The sequence below is a fragment of the Podarcis pityusensis genome, assembly GCF_964106645.2.
Source record: "Podarcis pityusensis genome assembly, chromosome: 3".
Classification (NCBI taxonomy): domain Eukaryota; kingdom Metazoa; phylum Chordata; class Lepidosauria; order Squamata; family Lacertidae; genus Podarcis; species Podarcis pityusensis.
This window is the reverse complement of record NC_138026.1, coordinates 10,660,419-10,686,499: the sequence shown is the minus strand read 5'-3', so window position 1 is coordinate 10,686,499 and position 26,081 is coordinate 10,660,419. Positions and strand designations below refer to the sequence as shown.

Here is a 26,081-nt window from a genome sequence, read left to right as displayed (position 1 = left end):
TGTAGTAGACCAACACAGCTGCTGGCAACATTTGCCTGCATACTTCTAAGTACAGTCGTACCTTGGAAGTCTAACAGAATCCATTCTGGAAGTCTGTCCAACTTCCAAAACGTTGGGAAACCAAAGCATGGTTTCTGATTGGCTGCAGGAAGTTCTCGTCAAACCCGTCTGACGTTCAGCTTCCAGAAATAGTTCGCAAACCGGAACACTCACTTCTGGGTTTGGGTGCCAAAATGTCCGAGAACTAAGCTGTTCACAAACCGAGGTACGACTGTATATTGTTAAATGAGCATGAATTTCAGGTAGGAGCACCGACCTGTGTCACTATCAGTTGTGTGTGTTGGCAATCAAATTGAACATTCCAGTGACTCAGATATAGCTCTGCTATTGCCTGTCTTATTTGCACTGGAAAGTCTCTAGCATATTTCTTCCATTGAAGTGACTGATTCCAAACGTTTAATTCTATGGAAAACATAAGATAAGAGATTGCCTGTAGCTTTGAACTCTGATTAGAGTGTTTAGTTTTGCTAATCGGTGACGGCATTTCCCCCAGAAATGAAGCGGTGTGCTTCAAAAGGAATTTGATTATTTTTGAAACCTCTAATAAAAGATCGTTTCGATTCATATGCAAGTGACAAAGGGCAGGAGCTGTGCTTTCAAGATTAAATGCCAGTTTGCAGCATCAGTCTGTTCCCTGCCTGTCAGGGCAATAGCCCCAAAGGACTTGTGTGACCTCCCTCAAAGGCAACAGTGCCAAAGGGACCCATTTCTGTCACTGAACCAATGTCATTCTTATTAAAACATTCTTAATAAGAACCTCAGAGCCTCAGAAGTGACCTTTGAAATGCAAGAAACTAGAGCAAGAAAAAAAAGCAGCCAAATTAATGTGTACACACTCAGGGTGGATTTCATTTGAATCAAATTGATTTAAATCACTAGTCAGTAAGACTTGATTTAAATCATTTTTTTTACAAAAAGACTCATTCTTGCTGGTATAATCTTAATATTTACAACCAAATGAAGGTTTCATTTTTGGAATAATAAATTTTCAGAGTAGTTTTTACAGTTATATCAAAAATTACTGATCTGTTTTACTGTTTGAAATACATAGACAGATAATTATGAAATTATTGTGAGGTTTAATAAGTTAACTGTTTATATTTGGAGAACTTTTGGAAGGAGAAAAATAATCATTTCCTTAATAACAGTTTAAACAATTTCTTTAACTAAAACATTAACATTATCACACATGTGACCATGTATGTTAACTGTTGCATATATTTTTTTTTAAAAAAAACCTTAGACTGAGTTTTAGCACACATGGAAAACTTAAAACAAATCCTTATTTCCTGATGAATAGCCTTTGGACTATAATGTAATTTAAATATAAAACTATCTTTAGAAAGATTTTTCCTCCAAAAGCATTTTCTTTTAAAAATCCAATTTAAATTTTTAAAAAATCTGATTTAAATTTTTAAAAATCTGATTTATTTTATTTTTTATCCACCCTGCTCACACTATACATAGAACTGTAGTGTTGAAAGGTACTAGTCCAATCAAGTCCAATCCCTGCGATGCAAGAATCTCAGCTAAAGCATCCATGACAGATGGCCATCCCAATCTGCTTTAAAAACCTCAAATGAAAGAGAGTACACTGCTTCTCATGGGAGTCTTTCCCACCCTCAAGCAGTTCCTACTGTCAGAAAGTTCATCCTGATGTTTAATCGGAATCTCCTTTCTTGCAACTTGAAGCCGTCGGTTTAGGTCCTAACCTCTGGAGCAGGGAAGAACAAGCTTGCTCGCCGCCCTCCACACAGATAGTTTGTTAATTTGCAGGTTTGTTAATTTGTTTGTTAATTTGCAGGTCCAAAAAGCTGGCGCTGAAAGCCTTCAAGCAATATTGGTTTGTCTTCAAGGACACATCCATCTCTTACTTTAAAAATAAGGAGGCTGAACATGGGGAACCCATTGAGAAGCTCAACCTAAGAGGTATGGAGTGAGGATAAGACACATGGACACGGTATATTAGGTTAATGGGCTAAAAAAGGCCACAACTTTATTGATTACAGCATGTGAGAGGTATTGGCTTAGGCATTGGATAAAGCAACAGAGCGTGACTCCACCCCCTCGGGGATGGGTGAGTCTCTCAAGGGTTAACCACCACTGGGAGGAGCCTGTTGATGCAAATACAACTGAAAGCTCCCCCTGATGTCACCTGGGGTCGTGCCATGGCCCTAGCCACCAGCAAGGGCGTCGGACAGGATCCACGACCACCGGATTCCTTTACCGGAATACCCATAAAATGGAGGGGTAGGCGATGGCCACACCCTGCCCTCCAACACACAACCATATTCCAGTGCCCAAGCAAACTAGCTGCTAAAGATCCTCAACGCTTGCTCAGCCTGCACGTGGACAAGGAGGTCCTTCCTGGAGGTCTTGATCCGACGAGAAGCAGCAGCACAATGGCTGAGAATCGCTGCTGGGCCGCGTTTGAACGGCTAAACCCCACCCCCAAGCCTCCAGCCGATTGGCTGGCCACCTGGGGGCGTGGCACGGCAGCCAGAGCAGTTGGGCAGGGGGCAGAATGCCTACTGGGGAATTTCTAGCACAATGCTGTGCTCCCCTTTGCTCTTCACTTTTGGTGCATATGTGCACAAATGGAATCATCTTAATAGATGGTCCTGGTTGTGGTCAGGCTCTCAACCTGGTTCCCCACCACCACCCTGGCGTGGGTGGAGCTATCACCCTTACGCCGGGGTGGCACCACAGTCACCCAGGGCTATTGCCCAATTGTGTCGAAGGGTGATAGTGGCGGAAAGTATAAAAGCGGCAGCGCAACGTGTGCCAGGCTCCTGGCCTGCCCTCCCTTTAATTTAAGAGTCCTTTGGCCTTGCTTTGGCCTTTGGTTGGTTGCCCGTCTTGAGTCGGGGATCGGGTAGGAATTTTTTCCATTTGGCAAATTGGCACAAGCCACTTGGTTTTTAGGGACACGGGTGGCACCACAGAGCCTAGGACCTGCTGATCAGAAGGTCGGTGGTTCGAAACCCCGCGACGGGGTGAGCTCCCATTGCTCAATCCCTGCTTCTGCCAACCTAGCAGTTCAAAAGCACGTCAAAGTGCAAGCAGAGAAATAGGTACCTCTCCAGCGGGAAGGTAAACGGCGTTTCCGTGTGCTGCTCTGGTTCACTAGAAGCAGCTTAGTCATGCTGGCCACATGACCCGGAAGCTGTACGCCGGCTCCCTCAGCCAATAAAGCGAGACGAGCGCCGCAACCCCAGAGTCGGTCACGACTGGACCTAATGGTCAGGGGTCCCCACAAATAACCCAGAGGTGCATTTTAAATAAAAGCACGTATTCTACTCATGTAAAAACACCAGGCAGGCCCCACAAATAACCCAGAGATGCGTTTTAAATAAAAGGACACATTCTACTCATGTAAAAACACACTGATTCCCGGACCGTCCGTGGGCCGGATTTAGAAAGCGATTGGGCCAGATCCGGCCCCCGGGCCTTAGTTTGCCTACCCATGACTCTAGCTAATGGGGCCTCCTGTTGCCGCCACGCCACCGGCACATGATTTCTGTTCTCATCCTGAGGTAAAGTTCTTAACCCGAGGTACTACTTCCGGGTTAGCAGAGTCTGTAACTCAAAGTGTTTGTAACCCAAGGTACCATTGTATATTCTTTCATACTTCGATTTTTATATCAAAGCATATTATCCATGGTAATTGTTAAACTACAAGTGAGATCAAAACCCTGCTAATGTTTCCATCTGCTTGCAGTGGTCTCCTAAATAACTTATACATTTTTTCAATCTTTTATAAAGTTTTTGTCCCCTTGGTTTCTGAGCCCATCAGCTTGGTTTGTCACTCCTCTCTGCTAGGGACTTTGTCTTCTTTCCATCTCTGGGCCAGTAACATCTGGGCAGCTGTTGTTCCATACATAAAAAGTCTCTTCCGTTCCTTTCGAATATCAGTACCTGTAATTCCTAACAGAAAAGCTTCTGGTTTCTTAACAAAAGTTATTTTAAACATTTTCTTCATTTCGCTGTATATCATCTCCCAGAAAGCTTTTATTACCTTGTAAGTCCACCACATATGATAAAAGGTACCTTCTTTACATTTCCAACAAGAATTTGTAGTCTGCTTTTATGGAGTCGCCCCATTCAGACATGACACTGGCCATAAACCAGGGTTAGGGAAATTAGCCTGTGCAGGAACTATGTGCTGCTGTATTCAGTTCCTCCCTTCCTAAACCAGGTTGACACACGGTGGAGCGGCTGGCTTGCTGTTATATGGAGATAAACTCTTGGGACTTACTTTCCCCCAAGCAACCCGCAAGCAGGAAGCCAAGAGCAAACTTTGGCTTCCACATTTAATGCTAAGACGGCTGCTCTGTACTGTGTTTCTCCACTCTAGGAAGGGAGGAGAAAGCAAGGAGGGTCCCAAACTCTGTACTATCATGCAGCTCATGCACAGACTTAATTACCTGACTGTGGTTTATTGTGTGCAAACAAAGCCCAATGTTTTGATTGAATTTGCTGTTTTCTGAATCACTGCTTCTGCTTTAGAGCATGGGCTCTTGCCAAATGTAGGATTTTGATGTTTACGATGACTACGTTGTCTGTCAGCGCTGTGACTCTAGAGCAGGGTTTCTCAAATTGGGTCTCCAACTCTTTTTGGACTACAATTCCCATCATCCCTGATTACTCGTCCTGGCTAGCTAGGGATGATGGGAGTTGTAGTCCAGCAACAGATGGAGATTCAAGTTGGGGAGACACTGATTTAGAGCGTTACTTTTGGCCTTAAATTTAAGTAACTTCTATGCCATGCATCCCCAACCTTCGGCCCTCCAGATGTTTTGGACTACAATTCCCATCATCCCTGACCACTGGTCCTGTTAGCTAGGGATCATGGGAGTTGTAGGCCCAAACATCTGGAGGGCCACAGGTTGAGGATGCCTGTTCTATGCTGTAATATTAATAACATGTCTTCCCACACCTAACACATGGAAGGAGTTAAGGAAATTAATTTCAGTATTTCCTAAACCAGCTATTTGGTAATCGTCATGGCATGGACATAGGGAGGCCATTATAGTAATATAATATTCAATCACCTGCACAACTTGAAATCATGTTACCTTCTTTTTTTTGTATGCCTTTTTATTCTTATCCTCTTCCAGTTTCCTTTCAAGTTCTCCTACCGTAATTCACCCTTAAAAGTAGGCAAAGCATAACTTCGCTTCTGACTTTTCGTGCCTTCTGTCAATCAGGATGTGAGATTGTTCCGGACGTGAGTGTGTCGGGCAGAAAATACGGGATTAAGTTACTCATCCCTGTAGCAGACGGAATGAATGAAGTGCACCTGAGATGTGATAACGTGAGTAGCAAAAAAGGGTTAACCCAGATTCTATAGGAGGGTTTAAGGTCCATTGCGTGCATTGCAGCGAAGCTTTGGAAGACTCTTTAGAGGCTGGCACCGCAAAGCACGGGGAACAATTGCAGGGCCTAAATATTGCCAGTGAAGTAAGGTGTTAAGTTGTGGGTGAACATATCAGACGATACAGCGATTCTTCAAACAGCTCTTGTTTATTCAGAGGCCAGAACAGAACTGAACTGAAGGGTTCAGTCAGCCTGCTTATATAGAGCTCCAGTACAACGTTACTGTAACAACTTTCTAAAACTATCCAATCACTGAACGTCACTTCCGATCCTTCATTTGCATAACTATCTACAGTATCCCCCTGCTGGCCCATGGTGAGAACTTCAGTACATAACATGAGGCATATGCACAGAAAAGGGGTTTGTGCAGGGAACAAGTTAACAACACAGAAGGGACAACAGTGAACCAGGCTGCAGGTTGGCTTCCACATATCAGGAGTGGTTCACCTGGTGGGGAGGCAGAGCTCAAGCAATAGCTTCCCAAAAGGGTATACACAGCCCTGTCCTCACGTCGAACTTCTCCATTAAGCAACAGCTTGTTGGAAAGGCTCTTGCTGTTGCTGGGAGGCTGTTGCCCCCCTGGGCAAACTCCTTTCCCCACTTGGATTTATGTTCCTTTACAATGCAGGCCAGCCTGTGAGCGGGGAGATTTATGGGGAGGCCAGTGTAAACAAGGGAGTTAGCACAGTGTCTGGGTGAAATCTGTCTTTCCGATAAGATCTGGAGTTCACAAACCTCTCAGCAATAACCTCAACCTTGTCCGTTCAAAATACCCTGCATTCTTCAGACTTGGGAGTGTTGTTCAACCTTTGTCTTATAAGAGCCTCCTAGGGACATGGGTGGCGCTGTGGGTTAAACCACAGAGCCTAGGACTTGCTGATCAGAAGGTCGGCTGTTCAAATCCCCGCAACGGGGTGAGCTCCCGTTGCTCGGTCCCTGCTCCTGCCAACCTAGCAGTTTGAAAGCACGTCAAGTAGATAAACAGGTACCGCTCCGGCAGGAAGGTAAACGGCGTTTCCGTGCGCTGCTCTGGTTCGCCAGAAGCGGCTTAGTCATGCTGGCCACATGACCCAGAAGCTGTACGCCGGCTACCTCGGCCAATAAAGCGAGATGAGCGCCGCAACCCCAGAGTCGGCCATGACTGGACCTAATGGTCAGGGGTCCCTTTACCTTTACCTTTACAGTGCAGACCAGCCTGTGAGCTGGGAGATTTATGGGGAGGCCAGTGTAAACAAGGGAGTTAGCACAGTGTCTGGGTGAAATCTGTCTTTCAGATAAGATCTGGAGTTCACAAACCTCTCAGCAATATCCTCAACCTTGTCCGTTCAAAATACCCTGCATTCTCCAGACTTGGGAGAGTTGTTCAACCTTGGTCCTATAAGAGCCTCCTAAGTGAAGACAAAAACTGTTTGAGCTTCACAAAAGTTGAAAGCAAGGCACTCGGTTTGCCCCTCTGGAGCAAAGGAGCTATAGCACCAGGCAAGGAAGAAGTCTCAGGTTTAATCTCCCCTGTAAATCCAGAACCGTCCTTGGAAAATAGGGACACCTGGAAGGTCTGTACCCAGCGTCTTGCCCTAACGTCACCACCACCGCCACTCTGAACCCCATATGTTGCATTGCTGGATAGGTAACCAGTAATTCCTCGTAAGAAGAGCCTACTGGATCAGGCCAATGGCTACATCAGCGATGCCAAGTATCTTTTGGAAGTTTACATTGATGTGAAGGAAATAAGCAGCTATCCTACCTTTAAAAGACATCTGAAGACAGCCCTGTTTAGGGAAGTTTTTAATATTTAGTGCTGTATTTTTTTTAACACTTGATTGGGAGCCGCCCAGAGTGGCTGGGGAAACTCAGCCAGATGGGCGGGGTATAAATAATAAATTATTATTATTATTATTATTATTACAAGGGGCAAAGGTAGCAGCTGTTGTTCGGAGACAGAAAGCCTCTGAAGCTGACTGCCGCCATCATGACTGGTAGCCATTGTTTACTGATCCTCCTTGAGTCCACTCTCCTTGCACCCAGAACTCATGCAAGTGAAGTGTAGGCCCTACACTGTTGCTTTCAGATTAGGGGCTGCGTCTAAACTTAACCAAAAAGGGGGGAGTTAACATGGGGCCCTCCACCATCCTTTACCATGAGAGGGTACCACTTTGCCGGCCCTTGGTTCAAGCAACTGCAAGGTGGGGCAGAAGGAAGCCAACGACGGTGCAAGGATTCTTTGCAGAAGTTTATTCTTCACGGACGTCGCTGACTGTGTTCTTTGCAGGAAAACCAGTATGCCAGGTGGATGGCCGCTTGCGTTTTGGCTTCCAAAGGGAAAACGATGGCCGACAGCTCCTACCACCCAGAGGTCCACAACATCTTGTCTTTCTTAAAAATGAAAAGCCGAACTGCTGCTCCCCAGGACGTTTCTGACGTGGAAAGCATGGATATGAAGCCGGAATGCTTTATCTCGCCACGATATGCAAAGAAATACAAGTCGAAGCAGGTAACTGGGGGTGGGGCGAGGGGTTGGGAGAAGGAAATAACAGTGGGCTCTAGAGCAGATTTTCCTTGTCAAGCTGACTCAAGCCTGATTCAAATGATTCTTGCTTAACAAAGCCAAAAGCATGTACAGTATTTTTCTATTTTTCTTTTTTAGTTTTTTTATTCAAAATTATAACAAGACATATTATCCAAAAACATATCACCCTTGTTTCCCCCCCCCCATTTTTCCTCCCTCCCCCCACCCCACACACAAAACCCCCCCGCCCCCCAACTTCCCTCAGTTCAGTCTCTGGTTTCTCTGAGACTGCTGTTTTCTGGATGTTACAAAGTTGTATAGATCCTCAAACTTTTTAGCTGATTATTATCAATAAAAAGTTTGTGAATGTTTATTCAAAACTAGCCAAGGAGTCCAGTTCGCTTTGTTGCGTCTTCAGATACTTTGTAAAGGGTTCCCATTCATCCTTAAAGTCACAGTTATCCTTGTCCCGTAGTCTATCTGTCAGTTTTGCCAGTTCTGCATAGTCCGTCAATTTTTCTTGCCATGATTCTTTAGTTGGGGTTTCTTCAGTCTTCCATCCTTGTGCTACCAGAACTCTCGCGGCCGTTGTCGCATACATGAAGATGTTTTTCAGCTTTTTTGGCAGGTCTTTCCCTACAATCCCCATCAAAAATGCCTCGGGGTTTTTAAACAAATGTTAAATGGAAAATTTACTTCAATTCATTGTATATCATTCCCCAAATTTTTTAAATTACATTACAATCCCACCACATATGATAAAATGTCCCTTCCTTTTCCTTACACTTCCAACATATCTTTGAACTAGTTTTGTACATTTTCCCTAACTGCAGTGGTGTTGTGTACCATCTATATATCATCTTCATGTAATTCTCCTTCAATAGGGAACAATCTGTAAATTTTAAATCAGTTTTCCATAATTTTTCCTAATCTTCCATCATAATGTTGTGACCTACATCTTGTGCCCATTTAATCATAACTGATTTTACCTCTTCATCTTTCGTCTCCCATTCTAATAATATGCTGTAATTTCACTTTCCCTTCGATCACTTCCTAGATCTTGTATAACTGAATCCTTTCTTGCTATCTTCTTTATGGGTTTCATATAGTTGTCGATAATGCAACCAACTCTGAAAGTGGTCTTTGATCTCATCATAATCTCTTAATTTCCATTCCAACTCAGTAATTTAAGATTGGCCATTTTCAGAGTCAGTTACAATATCTGTTTTCCCTGATGCCGCCTCTTCCAAGCATGTATTTTTCTTCAGCAAGGTCTTAGACTGGGACGAGAGTCAGAAGCATGACACCTGTGGGTGCAATGACCATTTGAGGTCTTCCTCTGACCCCATGAAGCTTTTGAAGATCACAAACACACACACACTCTTCCCTGTTGGTTATAAAGTGGTTGAGGGTGGCTTCCCTTTTCTTCTTTGAAAAGCACATCAAGATGAAGTTGGAAGAGCAACGCTCTTTCCCATTTCCCTTTTCAGTTCTATATGCTTTTCAAGGCTCAGATTAATTGTACTGGATCTAAGCTTTATCCAGAGTCCATGGCACATACTCCCAAATCCAAACGTGCCCACAAACTTTAAAAGTTTGGTCACAATGTTTAAAATTACCTTCCCCCCAAAACCAGAGTTCTTTCTGTTGGGCATCATTCAGACTGAAATTCCCCAGGTGTCAAAAAAGGTTATTTATGTATGCGGCAACTGCGGCCCATGTTTGGTTAGCCCAAAAATGGAAAAAGATTGACAAATTAGGCTGACAGAATATGCACAACTTGCAGACTTAACATATAGAATAAGGGAACAAGAAGAACATACGTTTAAAGGAGATTGGGAAATGTTTATTGAATATATGGAAAATAATTGTGCAGCTGAAAACTCTGGCAGCATTAAGATATATTCAACAGCGTAAATAAGTTTTGATGGATGTAATAGTGGAAAACCGATTGGTATAGTTTATGTAAAATATGCAGGGATATAAGATATGTAAAATAAACCATGGAAAGAGAAGGGAAGTCATTGATATCTTAAGTATGTAAAAGGTTTATCTGAAATTGTAAAACAGAAGATTTAATAAAAATCATATTTAAAAATAAAAAATGGTTGGTCACCCCCCTATACCATGAGATCTGCATGTAATAACCAAAGAGCCAGCATGATGCAACAGATACAGAGTATTGAACTTGAATTTGGGAGGTGTGAGTTTCTCATGTCCTCACTGTATTGACCCTGTGAAAATCATTGCTGGCTCCCAGTTTTCCTTCTGCAGAATGGGTTTAAGAGAGTAAAGGTATAGGGACCCCTGACCATTAGGTCCAGTCGTGGCTGACTCTGGGGTTGTGGCGCTCATCTCGCTTTACTGGCCGAGGGAGCTGGCGTACAGCTTCCGGGACATGTGGCCAGCATGACTAAGCCGCTTCTGGCGAACCAGAGCAGCGCATGGAAACGCCGTTTACCTTCCCGCTGGAGCGATACCTATTTATCTACTTGTACTTTGATGTGCTTTCGAACTGCTAGGTTGGCAGGAGCAGGGACCAAGCAATGGGAGCTCACCCCATTGCGGGGATTCGAACTGCCGACCTTCTGATCGGCAAGCCCTAGGCTTTGTGGTTTAACCCACAGCGCCATCCGCGTCCCTCAGGTTACATTCCCTGTGCCCAGGATGGCCTGATCCAGCACAAGGCAGCCTCAGTTACCCAAATCCTGTGTACTTAACTGGCCTCAAGAAATATTACGGACAGAAAGATCCTTGAAGCATTAAGGACACTTGAGAAACAATCCTTAATTGCAGTGTTGTTCCTAATAGAGGAAGATTAAAATGCAGATTGCCAGTACAAAACTGCCCAACCCCAACCTGCCTTCTCTCTAACGTTTATTGCTTTTTAAAATGTGCTCGGTTCCTTGTTGCATTGTGTTTTAAAGTTTTTTTTAAAAAATATATATATTTTTAATTAGTTTTTTAACATATCATTTTCAACAATTATTAAACATATTTTTATCTTATACAATTTTTTTTACTTCCATCAATCACATCTGAATATTTTCCAATCTTTTCACTTGATATACATTTCTTACTTTCACTATTACATTTAAATCTCATAACTGATGTCTCTCTTCTTTGTAATATTACATATATTTCTCCTTATAAAACTTATTGTAGTCCTACTAGTGTAATTTGTTGATTACAGTTGCTCTTCAAATAGTTCGTATATTTCTACCAATCTTCTGTAAATCTCTGGTCCCGCAGGTTTCGAATCCTTCCTGTCATTTTATCCAGTTCTGCATAGTCCATTAATTTTGTCTGCCATTCTTCTTTTGTCAGTATTTCTTCTTGCTTCCATTTCTGGGCCAACAATATTCTTGTCGCTGTTGTTGCATATAAGAACAATTTAACATCCTGTCTATTAATATCCTCACCTATAATACCAAGTAAAAATGCTTCTGTTTTTTTAGAAATGTATATTTCAACATCTTTTTCATCTTATTATGTATCATTTCCTAGAAGTTTTTTACTTTCTTACATTCCCAGCATTGTGTGTTAAGGTTTCGCTTCTAACAACCCTAGCTGGTCAGTTCCCTCACCTTTGGATTCCATTTGTTGTTGTTTAGTCGTTTAGTCGTGTCCGACTCTTCATGACCCCATGGACCAGAGCATGCCAGGCACTCCTGTCTTCCACTGCCTCCCGCAGTTTGGTCAAACTCATGCTGGTAGCTTCGAGAACACTGTCCAACCATCTCGTCCTAGGTCGTCCCCTTCTCCTTGTGCCCTCCATCTTTCCCAACACCAGGGTCTTTTCCAGGGAGTCTTCTCTTCTCATGAGGTGGCCAAAGTATTGGATCCTCAGCTTCAGGATCTGTCCTTCCAGTGAGCACTCAGGGCTGATTTCCTTAAGAATGGAGAGGTTTGATCTTCTTGCAGTCCATGGGACTCTCAAGAGTCTCCTCCAGCATTGGATTCCATTAAGATTGCCTTATTATGTATTGCACCAGGCAGCCCTGTAGTAAACCAGAGTCAACAAGTCCTCCCCTTGGGCATCAAATACCATTCATAGCTTAAGTTCCCCACCCACACCCTGGGTGATAAAGAAAACAAAAGCTATGGGAAATCAAAGCCGCCTGTAGCCGTTTAAGGCCTCTTGCCCTTTGATTAGGGGATATCAGCTCTGCCCATGTGTGCAACGTTTCTGGGGATCGGGAACCAAGTAAGAAGGTCCCCCTGAAATGCATGAGCTGTCCCCAGTTTGCACCCCTTTGCCTTCCTTCCTTCAGGGAGTAGCAAGGATGCCTGCTCTCTGACCACATGCATAACCATTTTCCTTATGCTCTTCTTTCACCCCTGGCATCTGTCAATCGAAACCTCTATTCCCCTCCTTGTTTTCGCAGCTGGCTACTCGCATTTTGGAGGCTCACCAAAATATCGCCCACATGTCTCTGGTGGAAGCCAAGCTGAGGTTTGTCCAGGCGTGGCAGTCGCTCCCCGAGTTTGGCTTATCGTACTACATTGTGAGGTAAGTGCAATGTTACGCTGCTGTGACCATTTAATGGCAGGTGGCTCTCTGAGCTCTTCCACTTCCTTCATTTTGACTGAGTGCCAAGTGAGTTGGCAATTAATAACCAAGTATTAATTAATAATGAATAACCATAGTTTAAAGGTCCCGGGCCCTAAGGAAGTCAGACTATCCTCCGCCAGGGCCAGGGCCTTTTCAGTGATGGCTCCAACCTGGTGGAATGCTCTGTCCCATGAGACCAGGGCCCTGCAGGATTTAACCTCCTTCCGTGGGGCCTGTAAGACAGAGCTATTCCGCCTGGCCTTTAATTTGATCTTTTATTTCCCTTATCATCCCTCCCCCTCCCCTTTTATGAAGATCACTTACTCTGAGACCCCACATCTAATTCTCCCCTGGCCTCCTCGCTGGCCCAATTCCGCCAGCTAGCCCTGGGGATTATCTAATGCTTATTTCCCCTAAATTGAATTTTGAATTTTATTGTTATTCATGTTTTTATACTGTATCTTATGCTGCTTTTATAATTAAGTGTTTTAAATTTGTTGTTAGCCATCCTGAGCCCAGTTTTTGAACCGGGAAGGGCAGGGTATAAATAAAAAAATATTACTATTATTAATTAGATCAAGCAGAGGTGACTTTTTTAACAGAAGCTGTGACAGTTGCAACATGATTTCTGGTGACCCGACAATGTTCTTCAAGATGCATCTATTTTTCTCCCAGGTGGAATTGGATAAAATACAGCAGGGTGGGTGAACCGGGTCATGAGCTGTGAGCCACTTTGACAGTCATCTGACGTCACGTGACCCAACTGCAAAGAGCGCAGTCCTAATATTATCCTGCTGTTTACATAAATAAATGAATACAGTGGTACCTCGAGTTAAGAACTTAAATCGTTCCGGAGGTCCGTTCTTAACCTGAAACTGTTCTTAACCTGAAGCACCACTTTAGCTAATGGGGCTTCCCGCTGCTGCCGCGTCACTGGAGCACAATTTCTGTTCTCATTCTGAAGCAAAGTTCTTAACCCGAGGTACTATTTCTGGGTTAGCGGAGTCTGTAACCTGAAGCGTCTGTAACCTGAAGCATATGTAACCCGAGGTACCACTGTATGTTTTTCTAGGGATGTTGGCCCACGTTGCTAGAGCTCTTGACTGGAACGCCTTTGGGTCTCAGCTGTAGGGTTGTGGAGAAGATGTGAACTTTACACTTTTGTATTTTAAATGAAGCCGGTAATCCTTTGTGCACATAGATGGGAGAAAAACCGCAGGCAGCATTTAGCATTTAGTTGATCAGGTGTCAGTAAACTGGTGCACATCTTCCAGTGTTCTGACCAACATTGGAATGACTGACAAGTCCGTGTTAAAGAAAAGAAAATACAGTCAAGTTACATTGCATGGGGATTATGATCCTTTTTTGCACCCGGCCCTTGGCTGGCACAGGGATGCGGGTGGCGCTGTGGGTTAAACCACAGAGCCTAGGACTTGCCGATCAGAAGGTTGGCAGTTCGAATCCCCATGACGGGGTGAGCTCCCGTTGCTCAGTCCCTGCTCCTGCCAACCTAGCAGTTCAAAAGCACATCAAAGTGCAAGGAGATAAATAGGTGGGAAGGTAAACAGCGTTTCCATGCGCTGCTCTGGTTCGCCACAAGCAGCTTAGTCATGCTGGCCACATGACCTGGAAGCTGTACGCCGGCTCCCTCGGCCAGTAAAGCGAGATGAGCGCCACAGCCCCAGAGTCGGTCATGACTGGACCTAATGGTCAGGGGTCCCTTTACCTTTACCCTTGGCTGACAAGTGAGTGAAGTCACAGGGCGACTTCACAACAAACACTCTGTGAGGTGAGTGGGGCTGAGAGACTTCAGAGAAGTGTGACTAGCCCAGGGTCAACCAGCAGCTGCATGTGGAGGAGCGGAGACACGAACCCGGTTCACCAGATTATGAGAATACCGCTCTTAACCACTGCTCCACACTGGCTCTCCCACTTGTTTAGGTGTCTCCCACTTGCAATTAAGAGGTTGCTGTTTCACACTGACCTGGCTGTCGCATATTTTCTCCCGCTCCATCCTCGGTGTCCCTTAGCTGACTCCCATCACAGAATTCCTGACTGTGGGTCTGGAATTATGATACGAAAATCTTTATTGTCATTGTCCCCTACAGAACAACAAAATTGAAAAAATCTACATTGGACATTCAAAAACCAAAAAGCCTGCTCTCCCAACTATCCCAGCCTGGTTAGCCCCTAAAAACTCTGATACCCGATAAATGAATACAATATACTCCCATAGAGACTACTTTACACTGCGTTTAAAACCAAAATCGCATTTGGATAGAAATTGTTTCTCAGGCAGCTAGTCCTAGTCTTTATAACCCTGTACCTTCTTCCAGAAGCTGAAAGAGATCATTTCCGGGGTGCGCACTATCCTGCACTATCTCTGCAGCTTTCTTATGGCACCTGAAGGCATAGATTTGATCCAAGGTAGGGACGCGGGTGGCGCTGTGGGTTAAACCACAGAGCCTAGGACTTGCCAATCAGAAGGTCGGCAGTTCGAATCCCCGCAACGGGGTGAGCTCCTGTTGCTCAGTCCCTGCTCCTGCCAACCTAGCAGTTCGAAAGCACGTCAAAGTGCAAGTAGATAAATAGGTACCATTCCGGCGGGAAGGTAAACGGCGTTTCTGTGTGCTGCTCTGGTTCACCAGCAGCGGCTTAGTCATGCTGGCCACATGACCCGGAAGCTGTACACCGGCTCCCTCGGCCAATTAAGCGAGATGAGCGCCGCAACCCCAGAGTCGTTCACGACTGGTCCTAATGGTCAGGGGTCCCTTTACCTTTATCTAGGGAGAGTGCAACCAATTATTCTCTCCGCAGTCTTTACAACCTTGGACAGCATTGTTTTTTTCCCTGACCGTGCAGCTCCCAAACCACACACAGAGACCATAAGTTAATACACTCTTAACAGCACAATGGTAAAATGCCATCCACAGGTCCTTTGAGAGATTCTGGTGTTCAGTCCCTGGGCCAATGCTCCAAAACGAGTTAGCAGGTAACTGAGGGTGAGCCCTGTTTGGGCAGAGAGCAGCACCAACATTTTTCAAATTCAGAGCGCATGAGCTCAGGTAACCTGGCCAGTGGCCCAGTTTTCTTTCTGTTGTCATCTGCTCTTAACCAGAAAAAAAATGCCTGCGCCATAATGAGCAGTTATTACTCAACCACGAACACCCACGAGGCTAAATCTGCTTCCTTTACCATCATGTCCTTTTGGAAACTGTTGCTCTAGGTCTTTAAATACTGCGTTCTCCCTCTCTTGGGTCCTGTGTACACATCTTTTCTGGCTTTAACGTTTAACTGTTACATACAAGTGCCGATTTCAACCACAACAGGCTGTTTTCCATGCAAAAAAGGCTACATTTTACAGTCATTACAAGGTCGCTACATTTTGCCCTGCTACTACTAAATCAGGGTTTTGGGCCAAAATATTTTTTATTCACAATAAGATTTTTTTAAAAAAAACGAAAACAAAACACACCTGGAAAAGACTTCAGAAAGTTTAACGCTTGGCGATAACTATTTTCCTAACATAGTTTACCATTGCATTTCTGTGCTTGGCCAGTAGAGGGAAGCACAATCCCATCATAAACATTGATATTCTCATTTCATCCCTCTTTACATTAGTTACTGACTTGTAGGCTGGAGGGGAGACAATAATAATAATAATAATAATAATAATACCGTACATAGGTCCTCTCTCCCAGTGCAAATCCTTGTACACAGTCTTTGCAGAACCTCCGAAAGGGACTGTGATTTTTTCCCTCTGTTGCAAACTGCTTTTTGAGAGACTTGCCAAATTAATTGACTGGGTTTTCCCCCTCCTTAGATTTAAAGGAAGCAAGAAGGATGACCTCTTGGGCATTTCCTACAACAGGCTGATAAGGATAGACACAGCCACCGGGGACCCAATTACGACATGGAGATTCTCAAATATGAAACAGTGGAACGTCAACTGGGAGATACGGCAGGTAAAGACAAAGGTTTCCTGGAGCAAACTTGCCTCTCGCACTGCGATTTAACCTTTTGCACAAATAAACCTGGCAAACAGCCCTTTTGTGATGTATTTGAAATGCAAAACAATATACCTGTTGTACATAGAAACCCTTATATGAATGCAGGGAGGAGGACCCGTGGCCCTACAGCGGCTATTGGACTACAACTCCCATAATCTTTTATTGCTGGCCATGTCAGCGGGGGCTGATGGGTATTGTAGTCCAATAACATCTGGAGGGCCGCAGGTTCCCTATCTCTGCATTAATGTGTTTCCTAAACTGCATCACGGAGAGACGCGGGTGGCGCTGTGGGTTAAACCACAGAGCCTAGGACTTGCCGATCAGAAGGTCAGCGGTTCAAATCCCTGCGACGGGGTGAGCTCCCATTGCTCGGTCCCTGCTCCGGCCAACCTAGCAGTTCGAAAGCACGTCAAAGTGCAATTAGATAAATAGGTTCCGCTCCGGCGGGAAGGTAACTGGCGTTTCCGTGTGCTGCTCTGGTTCTCCGGAAGCAGCTTAGTCATGCTGCCCACATGACCCGGAATCTGTACGCCAGCTCCCTTGGCCATTAAAGCGAGATGAGCGCCAAAACCCCAGAGTTGGTCACGACTGGACCTAATGGTCAGGGATCCCTTTACTTTTACCTTATTATGCATCACATCCCCATTCGCAGTATTATACTTTCTTATATTGGGTGGTTTTTCATCACATTGGGCTGTTTTATTCACTACGATTTTTATTTAGGGACTTCACGATCTCCACCATGATATAAAATATCGCTATGGAGTTTCTATCTTTAACGGTCATTTGAAGGAAAACTGGGAGTATGGGAGACATAAATACGATGAATGCGAGGGGATAGAGCATGGCGTAAACTCAGCTGGGAGTCACAAAAGATAATCTCTGAAATACGTTCACAGTTTCAGGGCAAAGAAGCAAAAACACTTCGCAGAATGCATAATTCACTTGACAGAATTTGCTGCTGCAAGAAGCATTGATAGACACAAGCTGTCAAGGGGACCGAGGCAAATTCACGAGGAAAAAGTCTATCACAGTCTTTTAGCAGTTGCGGCTAAACAGAACCTCCAAGTGCAGGGGCAGTCTAGCCTCCTAATGCCAGTGACTGGTGGGAAAGGTTGGGCCTTAGTGCCTTCGGGCCCTGCCTACAGGCTGTGTGGCGGCATTGGATAAAAGAGGCACAGTTAAATGGGCCATTGGTCTGATCCAAACAAGCTCTGATGATGCTCTAATGTTTCAGGAACCAATGTGCTGGCACTAGGCCTGGGTGATGTATCAATACACCATCCAGGACCGGGTTAAGGGCGATATATCACAGGCTTGTGTATGCCTTATCTTCCTCTCTGACTATCTCCTTCCTCCCTCTATTCTTGGTGGTTTAATTGTGCTTTTTTAATATATTCCTCTTTGCATTTCCCCTTCAGGTTGCAATTGAGTTTGACCAGAACGTGTCTATTGCTTTCGCTTGCCTGAGCGCAGACTGCAAGGTGGTCCACGAATACATTGGAGGTTACATCTTCCTGTCCACCCGTTCCAAAGACCAGAACGAAACGCTGGACGAGGACTTGTTCCACAAGTTAACTGGAGGATGGGAATAAGGAGAGGAGAAGCAAGAAGCCGATCGACAACTCCAAAATGCGAGTGCCTCCTCTAGATCCATCTTGGTTTTGAACCTGAGAAGTTTAAACGGGTGTATCTCAGTAACCTTTTGAAAAAGAAACATAAGCTTACCTCAAGGGTTTATCTACTTTGGATGTAAATACTTGGAGCAGGGGTGGCTAACCCATAGCTGTCAACTTACAGATTTGAAAATAAGGGACCAGCAGCCTCGAAAATAAGGGATCAGCAGCCAAAATAAGGGATTTTCCGGGCACAGGTATGTTCAACTTCTGAGCCCCTCTGAGCCAAAGGCAGAAAGCCCAGCCAGCAGCCAAATGAAGCCTCATCAATAAGGGACAGCAGCAGGACATGGCGCTGGGATAAGGGACTGTCCCGCCAAATAAGGGACACTTGACAGCTATGGGCTAACCCGTGTCCCGCCGAATGCTGTTCAACTCCCATTTTTCCTGACCACTGGATGTGCTGGCAGGACCGATGGGAGTTGTAGTCCATATAATCAAGACGGCCCTCACGCTCCCCATCCCTGACTTGGAGCCTACTGTGCAACAACAAACCTAGAGCCCACTGTATTTCAACCATGTACCTGCAGCAGAGATGTGGAGCCTGCAATCTTCCAGGTGATACTGCAATCCAAGCCGCATCAGCCCCAGCCAGCATGGACCGGGATGATGGAAGTTGTAGTCCAAGAGTACTCTATCCCTGATCCCTGTAGAGCACATGGTTTTGGCTTATCCGTAATCTTTATTGGCGTGTGACGCTGGGGAGCCTGTGAAATCCAGTTAAGGCTCCAATGCAGCAAATACTTTAGAGGACAGATCCAGCTTCCTTTTGTGCCTCCTATTCCTCACCTCCGCTCACTCCCGAACCCCTTAGGCATGGTCCATCCGTCTCAAGACACATTGGAGTGCTCCGTTGGGGGAGGAGTCAATCCTCTGGAGAATCACGGCGTCTGCTGTGGCTGCAGAGACCAGTAACTTGTAACCACTGCCTTCTGCGTTGTTTTTGCTGTATCGGCAGCACCAAAGTGATCTCTCTGGGGCGCAGGCCTGGGCAGTGTGTATGGAGGACCTGGGCTGCCCAGATAACAAGACTCGGTCCAGTGGCCTCGCTGATGTGGTCCAAAAGAAACCAGAACGATATGTTTGGCACCAGTTTGGCTGCAGGAGTTGCCAGAAGGAGGCATATAAGATGACATTCGACTGTCTCCAGATGTGCGCTTAGCCTTTTCGTTTCCTAAAGATGTCCCACAATGCATCAGGTATGGATTTTTCCTTGGGGTTCCCTCCCGAAGACTACGAACTGTCAGACACTGTGAAAAGCATTTATTTGAATTCATTAATTCCGATGACTTTTCCTTACTGCTTAAATAAGACAAGAAAACAAGTGCCACCAAAAGATTTAATGTTATTTTTAGGGTGTTGTTGCACCTGGACATTTTGTTGTTGTTCTTGTTCTTCTCATGGAAAGGATTTTATCAACGTCCTCCCAGTTTTTGCTGCAATTGCTCATATTTTCATAAGACATTAGTACCTGCTTTTTGTACAGTGCTTTTTGCATTTTGTAAAGCTTTGCAACTAGCGCCTTGCCGCAGGGAAACTACAGTTTTAATTTCGTGCCATCTTCTGAAGTAATTTAACTTCCAGCTTGTTTTTAACATTTAGTCCTTTTCATATTTTATATCAAAACTGTTGGCGTGTAGTAATGAACCTACTGAAACCATAATTTTTTAAGCTGTGTAATAGAGATTTTAAAATAAATACATTCTTGCAAAACAATAGTATCCCAGTGATGCTTCCAGGACTTCCATGAAAGCCTCTTCTTCTACACTTATTCTATTCTGCCTTCTTCTTTTTTTAAAAAAACTACTTTGAGATGGATTCTTGCCCTAGTGCTTTCTTCTGTTCGTAGTTATTTGGATCCAATCCAGTGCCAAGGGTGCAAGGTAAAAGGTAAAGGACCCCTAAGTCCAGTCAAAGGCGACTATGGGGTTGCGGTGCTCATCTTGCTTTCAGGCCGAGGGAGGCAGTGTTTGTCCACAGACAGCTTTCCGGGCCATGTGGCCAGCAGGACTAACCCGCTTCTGGTGCAACAGAACACAGTGACTGAAACCAGAGTGCATGGAAATGCCGTTTACCTTCCCGCTGAAGTGGTACCTATTTATCTACTTGCACTGGTGTGCTTTCGAACTGCTAGGTTGGCAGGAGCAGGGACAGAGCAACGAGAGCTCACTCCATTGCGGGGATTCGAACCGCTGACCTTCTGATCGGCAAGCCCAAGAGGCTCAGTGGTTTAGACCACAGCGCCAGCCGCATCCTGCCAAGGGTGCTACACTTCAGGCTTTAACATACAGTCTGCTTTCCATTCTATTGTGCTTTTCATGGTGGTGGTGGTTTCCTTCAGTTCAAATCGGGGGGGGGCGGGGCGACTGAAGCAGCATCTCATGTAGCGTTTCCTGCTACATGAACTATATTCTATGGAATTAAAGCCAAACTAATTAAAACATAACAGATCTTTTGGTTCTCTGTAGGACCGCCTCAGGGACGCGGGTGGCACTGTGGGTAAAACCTCAGCGCCTAGGACTTGCCGATTGTCAGGTCGGCGGTTCGAATCCCTGCAGCGGGGTGCGCTCCCGTTGCTCGGTCCCAGCGCCTGCCAACCTAGCAGTTCGAAAGCACCACCGGGTGCAAGTAGATAAATAGAGACCGCTTACTAGCGGGAAGGTAAACGACGTTTCCGTGTGCTGCGCTGGCTCGCCAGATGCAGCTTGTCACGCTGGCCACGTGACCAGGAAGTGTCTTCGGACAGCGCTGGCCCCCGGCCTCTTAAGCGAGATGGGCACGCAACCCCAGAGTCGGACACGACTGGCCCGTACGGGCAGGGGTACCTTTACCTTTACCTTAGAAATCGCCTCAATTTTTGGTGTCAGAATGTGTGGCAGAGAAGAAAACGGCATGTTCTTTCTCTTTGAGGTATATTTTATTTTCCTTCGTTATGAATCAGTTGTATGCAGGGATCTGATTCAGTCTGGATTGACTATGTCATGCTATTTTTATGGAGTGCAAAAAAGAAAGAAAAATTCCTCAGTCTTTGCTGAAGATTTCAGTTCTTATCATTCTCTGTTTGCTAAAGGAGGAGCTCATCTCTGGAGCCTGGTACCATCTCCTCTTGGGACTGCTCCGGTCTGTTTATCTTCTTGTGTCAGTAAGGAATTCAGCTTTCAGTCTTCACATTCCAACCTGGATGATTTGCAGCCAGCGTTGATTCATCCCTTTAGAGATGGAGAGGAGGAGGAGGACATACGCTGGTTGCAGCTTTCAAGGTGCTGTTATAATATACAGAGTGCAACATGCTTCTATCCTGCTTCTGAAGCAAACACACATCTGTGTAGTCTACTTGCTGTATGTTTAGGACAGTGGTGTCCAAACTTTTTTCAAAGAGGGCCAGATTTGATGAAGTGAAGGGCCGTGAGGGCCGACCAAAGGGCTAGCCAAAGTCATTGACCTTTTTCTTAGGGTTGAAGTTGTTGAGCTTTTTTTACTATTGAAGTTGTTGAGGGTTTTTTAGGATTTTACCCCAGGAAATAAACTTGGAAACTGCCACAGGGGCTGGATTAAGCCAACCAGTGGGCTGGATTAGGCCCCTGAAACGGACTTTGGACATGCCTGGCTTAGGAGATCTGGGTTTAAATCCCTTTGAGCAAGTCAATTTCGCCCATTTTCATCCAGTAGTAAATGAGATAATGATTCCAATGCTAAAATGGATGAGGGAATGCTCATCCATCATATGCTCAGTGCTTCACAGACAGAGAACCTGGAACTGTTTTGCACTTCGCAACAGTGGTAACTAGGCCACCGAGTGGCCAATATGACTTCTGCTACTTGTTAAGGGGTTTCAAGAGCAGCTGTGTGGTGGGATCAAAAAATGAGACACTTCTTAAAGGCACTTTAGATGACGAAACCACCAGCTTACAGTGCAGCAGACGTTTTACAATGACTTTTTAAAATAAATGATAATGGTTTGTATCTAATGTAGCGCTTTGTGAATATTCGCTTAGTGTGAGGATTTCTGCTTGTGCAGGGAAATGTTCTCCCACTCTTTTCCCACTGTGTGTCTCCTAAATCTCTTCCCCCTAACCTATTTCTGGAGCAGATGTGGGAAGGGACCAGGACACAGGCACATGCAGAATTCCACCCTTTAATGTGAACATAAAGAGGAGCTCATTTGCGTCGGCAGATGCCGGTATAGTGCTAAGCCCAATCACCAGTGAACATTTGTTGTACCTTTATTGGAAATCAAAATAGATCCCTTTATTTAACTTTCAATCTAACTTTGTTATAAGATTTGTTCTCTAAATTCTGGATCAAAATTTGAAACGTCACAGGTATCAGGGTCACCCCAAACGCAGGTGATTTATTGCTTTCTTCCGCCTTCCATCTTTCTTCTTTAATATATTGGCAGGAATTAATATAGGAATTTTGAGGTCTTAGATATATGGTAATGTTCATAGCATACCAACCAAGCACGTACATAGATCAGCACAGGAAGACTGACCTGGGTCAAAGTGGGAAACCTCCCCATTGTCTCTTTCCTCACAAATCCTGTCTTAAGGGCACATTTAAGATATGACTAGGGTGCGAGCCTGTGACATGGCCCAGGAACTAAGTATTTATCATTACAAAAGACTGGCCAGGCTACCAAGGAAATCCAATCAAGTAACCTGCCAGACAGGAGATAAACAACGACAGGAGAAAAACAACATTCAAATTTCTGTTTTAAGACCGCCTTTTCTGTGATGTAGGTATGATGTATCTGAGGGGTGGTCTTAGGTTACACCCCTTCTGTGATGTATGTATGATGTTTCTGGGGGTGGTCTTGATCTACAGGGTGGCAATTTCAAAAGTCTTTATAAGGCCTTGCGTGCCATTTTTCTGGGTTCCTCCTCTTCTCCTACGGGTGAGGGGAGCACCCTGTTGCAACAGTTCAATAAAGATCAAGCTTACTAGCTGCTTTGCTTCTCAGTATTCTCTGGTTGGCCTCTGTTATCTTCTCCTACCAATAGGGAACCTATGTAAGGACTCTAAATGGGCTCTTGGATACCCCATAAGGGAAAAGGGCAATTTTTGTTTACAACAGCAGTTTGTGTCATTTTCTGAGGAATGAAACGATAAGCTTGAGGTGGGCATGCACACTCTCACGTGCTTTTTCTTTCATGTTGTTTTTTAACCTGTGCTTTTAACCTGTGAAATCAGGAATGTGTTTCACTTACAGAAGCCGTGCTGTTAAGATCATGAGATATGAGGCAGATGTCACTTGTTCAAATCCCAGTTTAGCCATTAACGCTTTAGATAGCCCTAGGTAAACTCTGAGCTCTCAGCTTCCGTTCTCCGTATGCATTAGCGGGATAATAAAACCAGTCAACCTCATCAAAGCGACATCTAAGGAACTAACAGAATTTGTGCTCACAGACACTCGGAAACTGCAAGAGCTTTTTACCACAAACTGCTGGCAAATACCCATGGCAGAAAAAATTGACTTACCAATGTAGATTAGCTAAAGACAAAACTAAAATAACTGATTTTCATAGCGTGGTGTGGTTTTATCTCGTATACAAATCAGGGACACGTATAAAAGGCTTTCCACAGATTGTGGGAAAGAGCTTAAGTAGAAATTGCAATATTACGAAGAAGTAGAACAAAATCTCCAAGTTGCCAGTGCATATTGGATACCTAGATACCTACAGAGGAGAGATGTGTTAAAGGCATCATCACCTTCTGTTAGTCTTTATATGGTGTAACTTTTTGATTTTTGTTGCTTGTTTTATTTTAGAAATAAAATAACACTTGTTTATTTTAAGCGGACTGGATTGTCATAAGGACCTCTGGGTAGTGCTGAATGAAGCAACTTGAGCACTTAGGGCATGTGTTTTATAAATATAAATAAATGTATTTTAAATCAGACAGATAGGCATTCTGAAGCATCTAACTGTATTGATGTTTTGACTTCTGTCGTGTCTGACAGGTTGACCAAATGTGTCCGTAATCTGAGGTACGCCTCTTTTTGCCCTACTTCTGCCTGGGCTTTGTTTTTCCAGAATTGTTGCTGCGGGAGAAATTACCTTTCAGTATTCACCAGAGTTGAACAGCATTGGGCAATACCTGATGACACTCCTTCACTTGAAAGGGGTTTTCTAAAAGTACACGCTGATCAGTTTGTAACAAAGGAGGCAGAACCCAAAAGGGCTCCAGACCAGACAGACCCATTAAGAAATCTGTCTTACGTTTCTGCGAAGTCTGGTAGATCTCAAAGCTGCCTTGATGCTGAGTGACATGTGCAAAGATAAGCCCAGCATGCGTTCTCGAGGCCCTTTGAAAAGTATAGCTTTAATTGCTAGGGTAGTTGTAGGGTGTGCATGGTTTTCCTTGGACAATGATGCCTGCTGCTTTTCACTCACTTGCCTTAAACTGAGTTGTTGTTGTTGTTTAGTTGTGTCCGACTCTTTGTGACCCCCTGGACCAGAGCACGCCAGGCACTCCTTTCTTCCACTGCCTCCTGCAGTTTGGTCAAACTCATGCTGGTAGCTTTGACAACACTGTCCAACCATGTTGTCCTCTGTCGACCCCTTCTCCTTGTGCCCTCAATTTTTCCCAACATCAGGGTCTTTTCCAGGGAGTCTTCTCTTCTCATGAGGTGGCCAAAGTATTGGAGCCTCAGCTTCAGGATCTGTCCTTCCAGTGAGCACTCAGGGCTGATTTCCTTCAGAATGGATAGGTAGCAAACTGAGCAACAAACTGCTAATTTGCACAACAATAATTAAGCCTTGACACTGGCTTGTTCTTTCTTCATTTAAAGAAAAGTGACTCTGGGAGGGTGGCCAATTGTGATTTTATAGTCTCTCTTTGTCATAGCCAACCTATTTAATAGCTATATGAAACCGATGGGGGGTGCCTCCCAGGGATTTGGAGTGTGATGCTATTATTATTATTATTATTATTATTATTATTATTATTAAAGGATTTTCCTAGAAGAGCAAATGTACATGCAACATCTTTGTTCTCAGTTCATAGAGTTTTCCATTCTTTTGCTTAGTGTATGCATAGGGTTTTTGTGTCAGCATCACAGGGATAGGTTCTTTATTTGTCTGTCTGTCTGTTTTGGTGGACCGAGACCCCAGAGCATGGTTGGTTGCAATGAGTTTTGTTTGTATGTGAGAGAGGGTGGTTGGGTCAAGTTAGCCGCATCAATTGGTATGCTGTTGGGGGGTTTATGTTGTTGTCTTGCTGGGCTGTATATGTAATAAAGGGGAGCCATACCAGTGTTACCGCATCTTCTTTTGTTTGTCCCTGTGCTAGTTCCGTTTCTTTCTTTTTTTTTTCAAAAAAAATTATTGGTTTTCCAAGTTTGTACCAAATATAACATACAAAAAAGAAAAAAGAAGAAAGGGGGAAAAAGAAAACAAAAAAGAGAAAACATACAAATAAATACTTAATCCTTCTAAAAATCCAATTTAGTTTTCAATATTAACTGACTTCCTCAAATCCCCCCTACCTGAGTTCCATTGTATCCCCTTGTAACAGTTTTCCAATATCTTCTTTCTAACAAAATTTACTTTTTCAAATTACTTTCTTTACTTCTTTCCATAATTTCTCACATAATGTTTTACAATTTAATCATATTCTATTCCTAAGCCAAATTGATAAATTCAAGTTGCTTCTACTTGTCTTATGTTACAATATTTAGCTAAGTAATCTTTAAATTTCTTCCATTGTTCCTGATGTTCCTCTTCCCTCTGATGGTGGATGCTTCCAGTCAAGTCAGCCAGTTCCAGAAAGTCCAACATCTTCATCTGCCATTCTTCTACTGTGTCCCTGTGCTAGTTTCAATTTGTTGCTTAACTTTTCTAGGAGGGCCGTTTCCCATACAGTTTGGGAGCAGTGGCAGGTCCCTCCAGTGTTTC

The 26,081-nt window shown here is 44.3% G+C and overlaps 1 protein-coding gene and 1 long non-coding RNA gene across 2 annotated transcripts in view; both read left to right on the top strand.

The window, feature by feature from the left end:
* FERMT1 (FERM domain containing kindlin 1) overlaps positions 1-19,902 on the top strand; it is a 40,463-nt gene extending 20,561 nt beyond the window's left edge. Inside the window, exons 10-15 of the mRNA XM_080999128.1 lie at positions 1,865-1,989; positions 5,271-5,377; positions 7,709-7,930; positions 12,334-12,458; positions 16,324-16,465; positions 17,932-19,902. Of these exons, the coding sequence (XP_080855254.1) occupies positions 1,865-1,989; positions 5,271-5,377; positions 7,709-7,930; positions 12,334-12,458; positions 16,324-16,465; positions 17,932-18,105 (895 nt within the window). The 3' untranslated portion in view covers positions 18,106-19,902. The remainder of the gene's footprint in view (positions 1-1,864; positions 1,990-5,270; positions 5,378-7,708; positions 7,931-12,333; positions 12,459-16,323; positions 16,466-17,931) is intronic.
* A 729-nt stretch (positions 19,903-20,631) lies between these two features.
* LOC308473782 lies at positions 20,632-23,145 on the top strand. The gene is made up of 2 exons (XR_013984314.1): positions 20,632-21,096; positions 21,257-23,145. It is a non-coding gene; the product is annotated as an uncharacterized lncRNA (long non-coding RNA).
* The last annotated feature ends 2,936 nt before the right edge of the window (positions 23,146-26,081 follow it).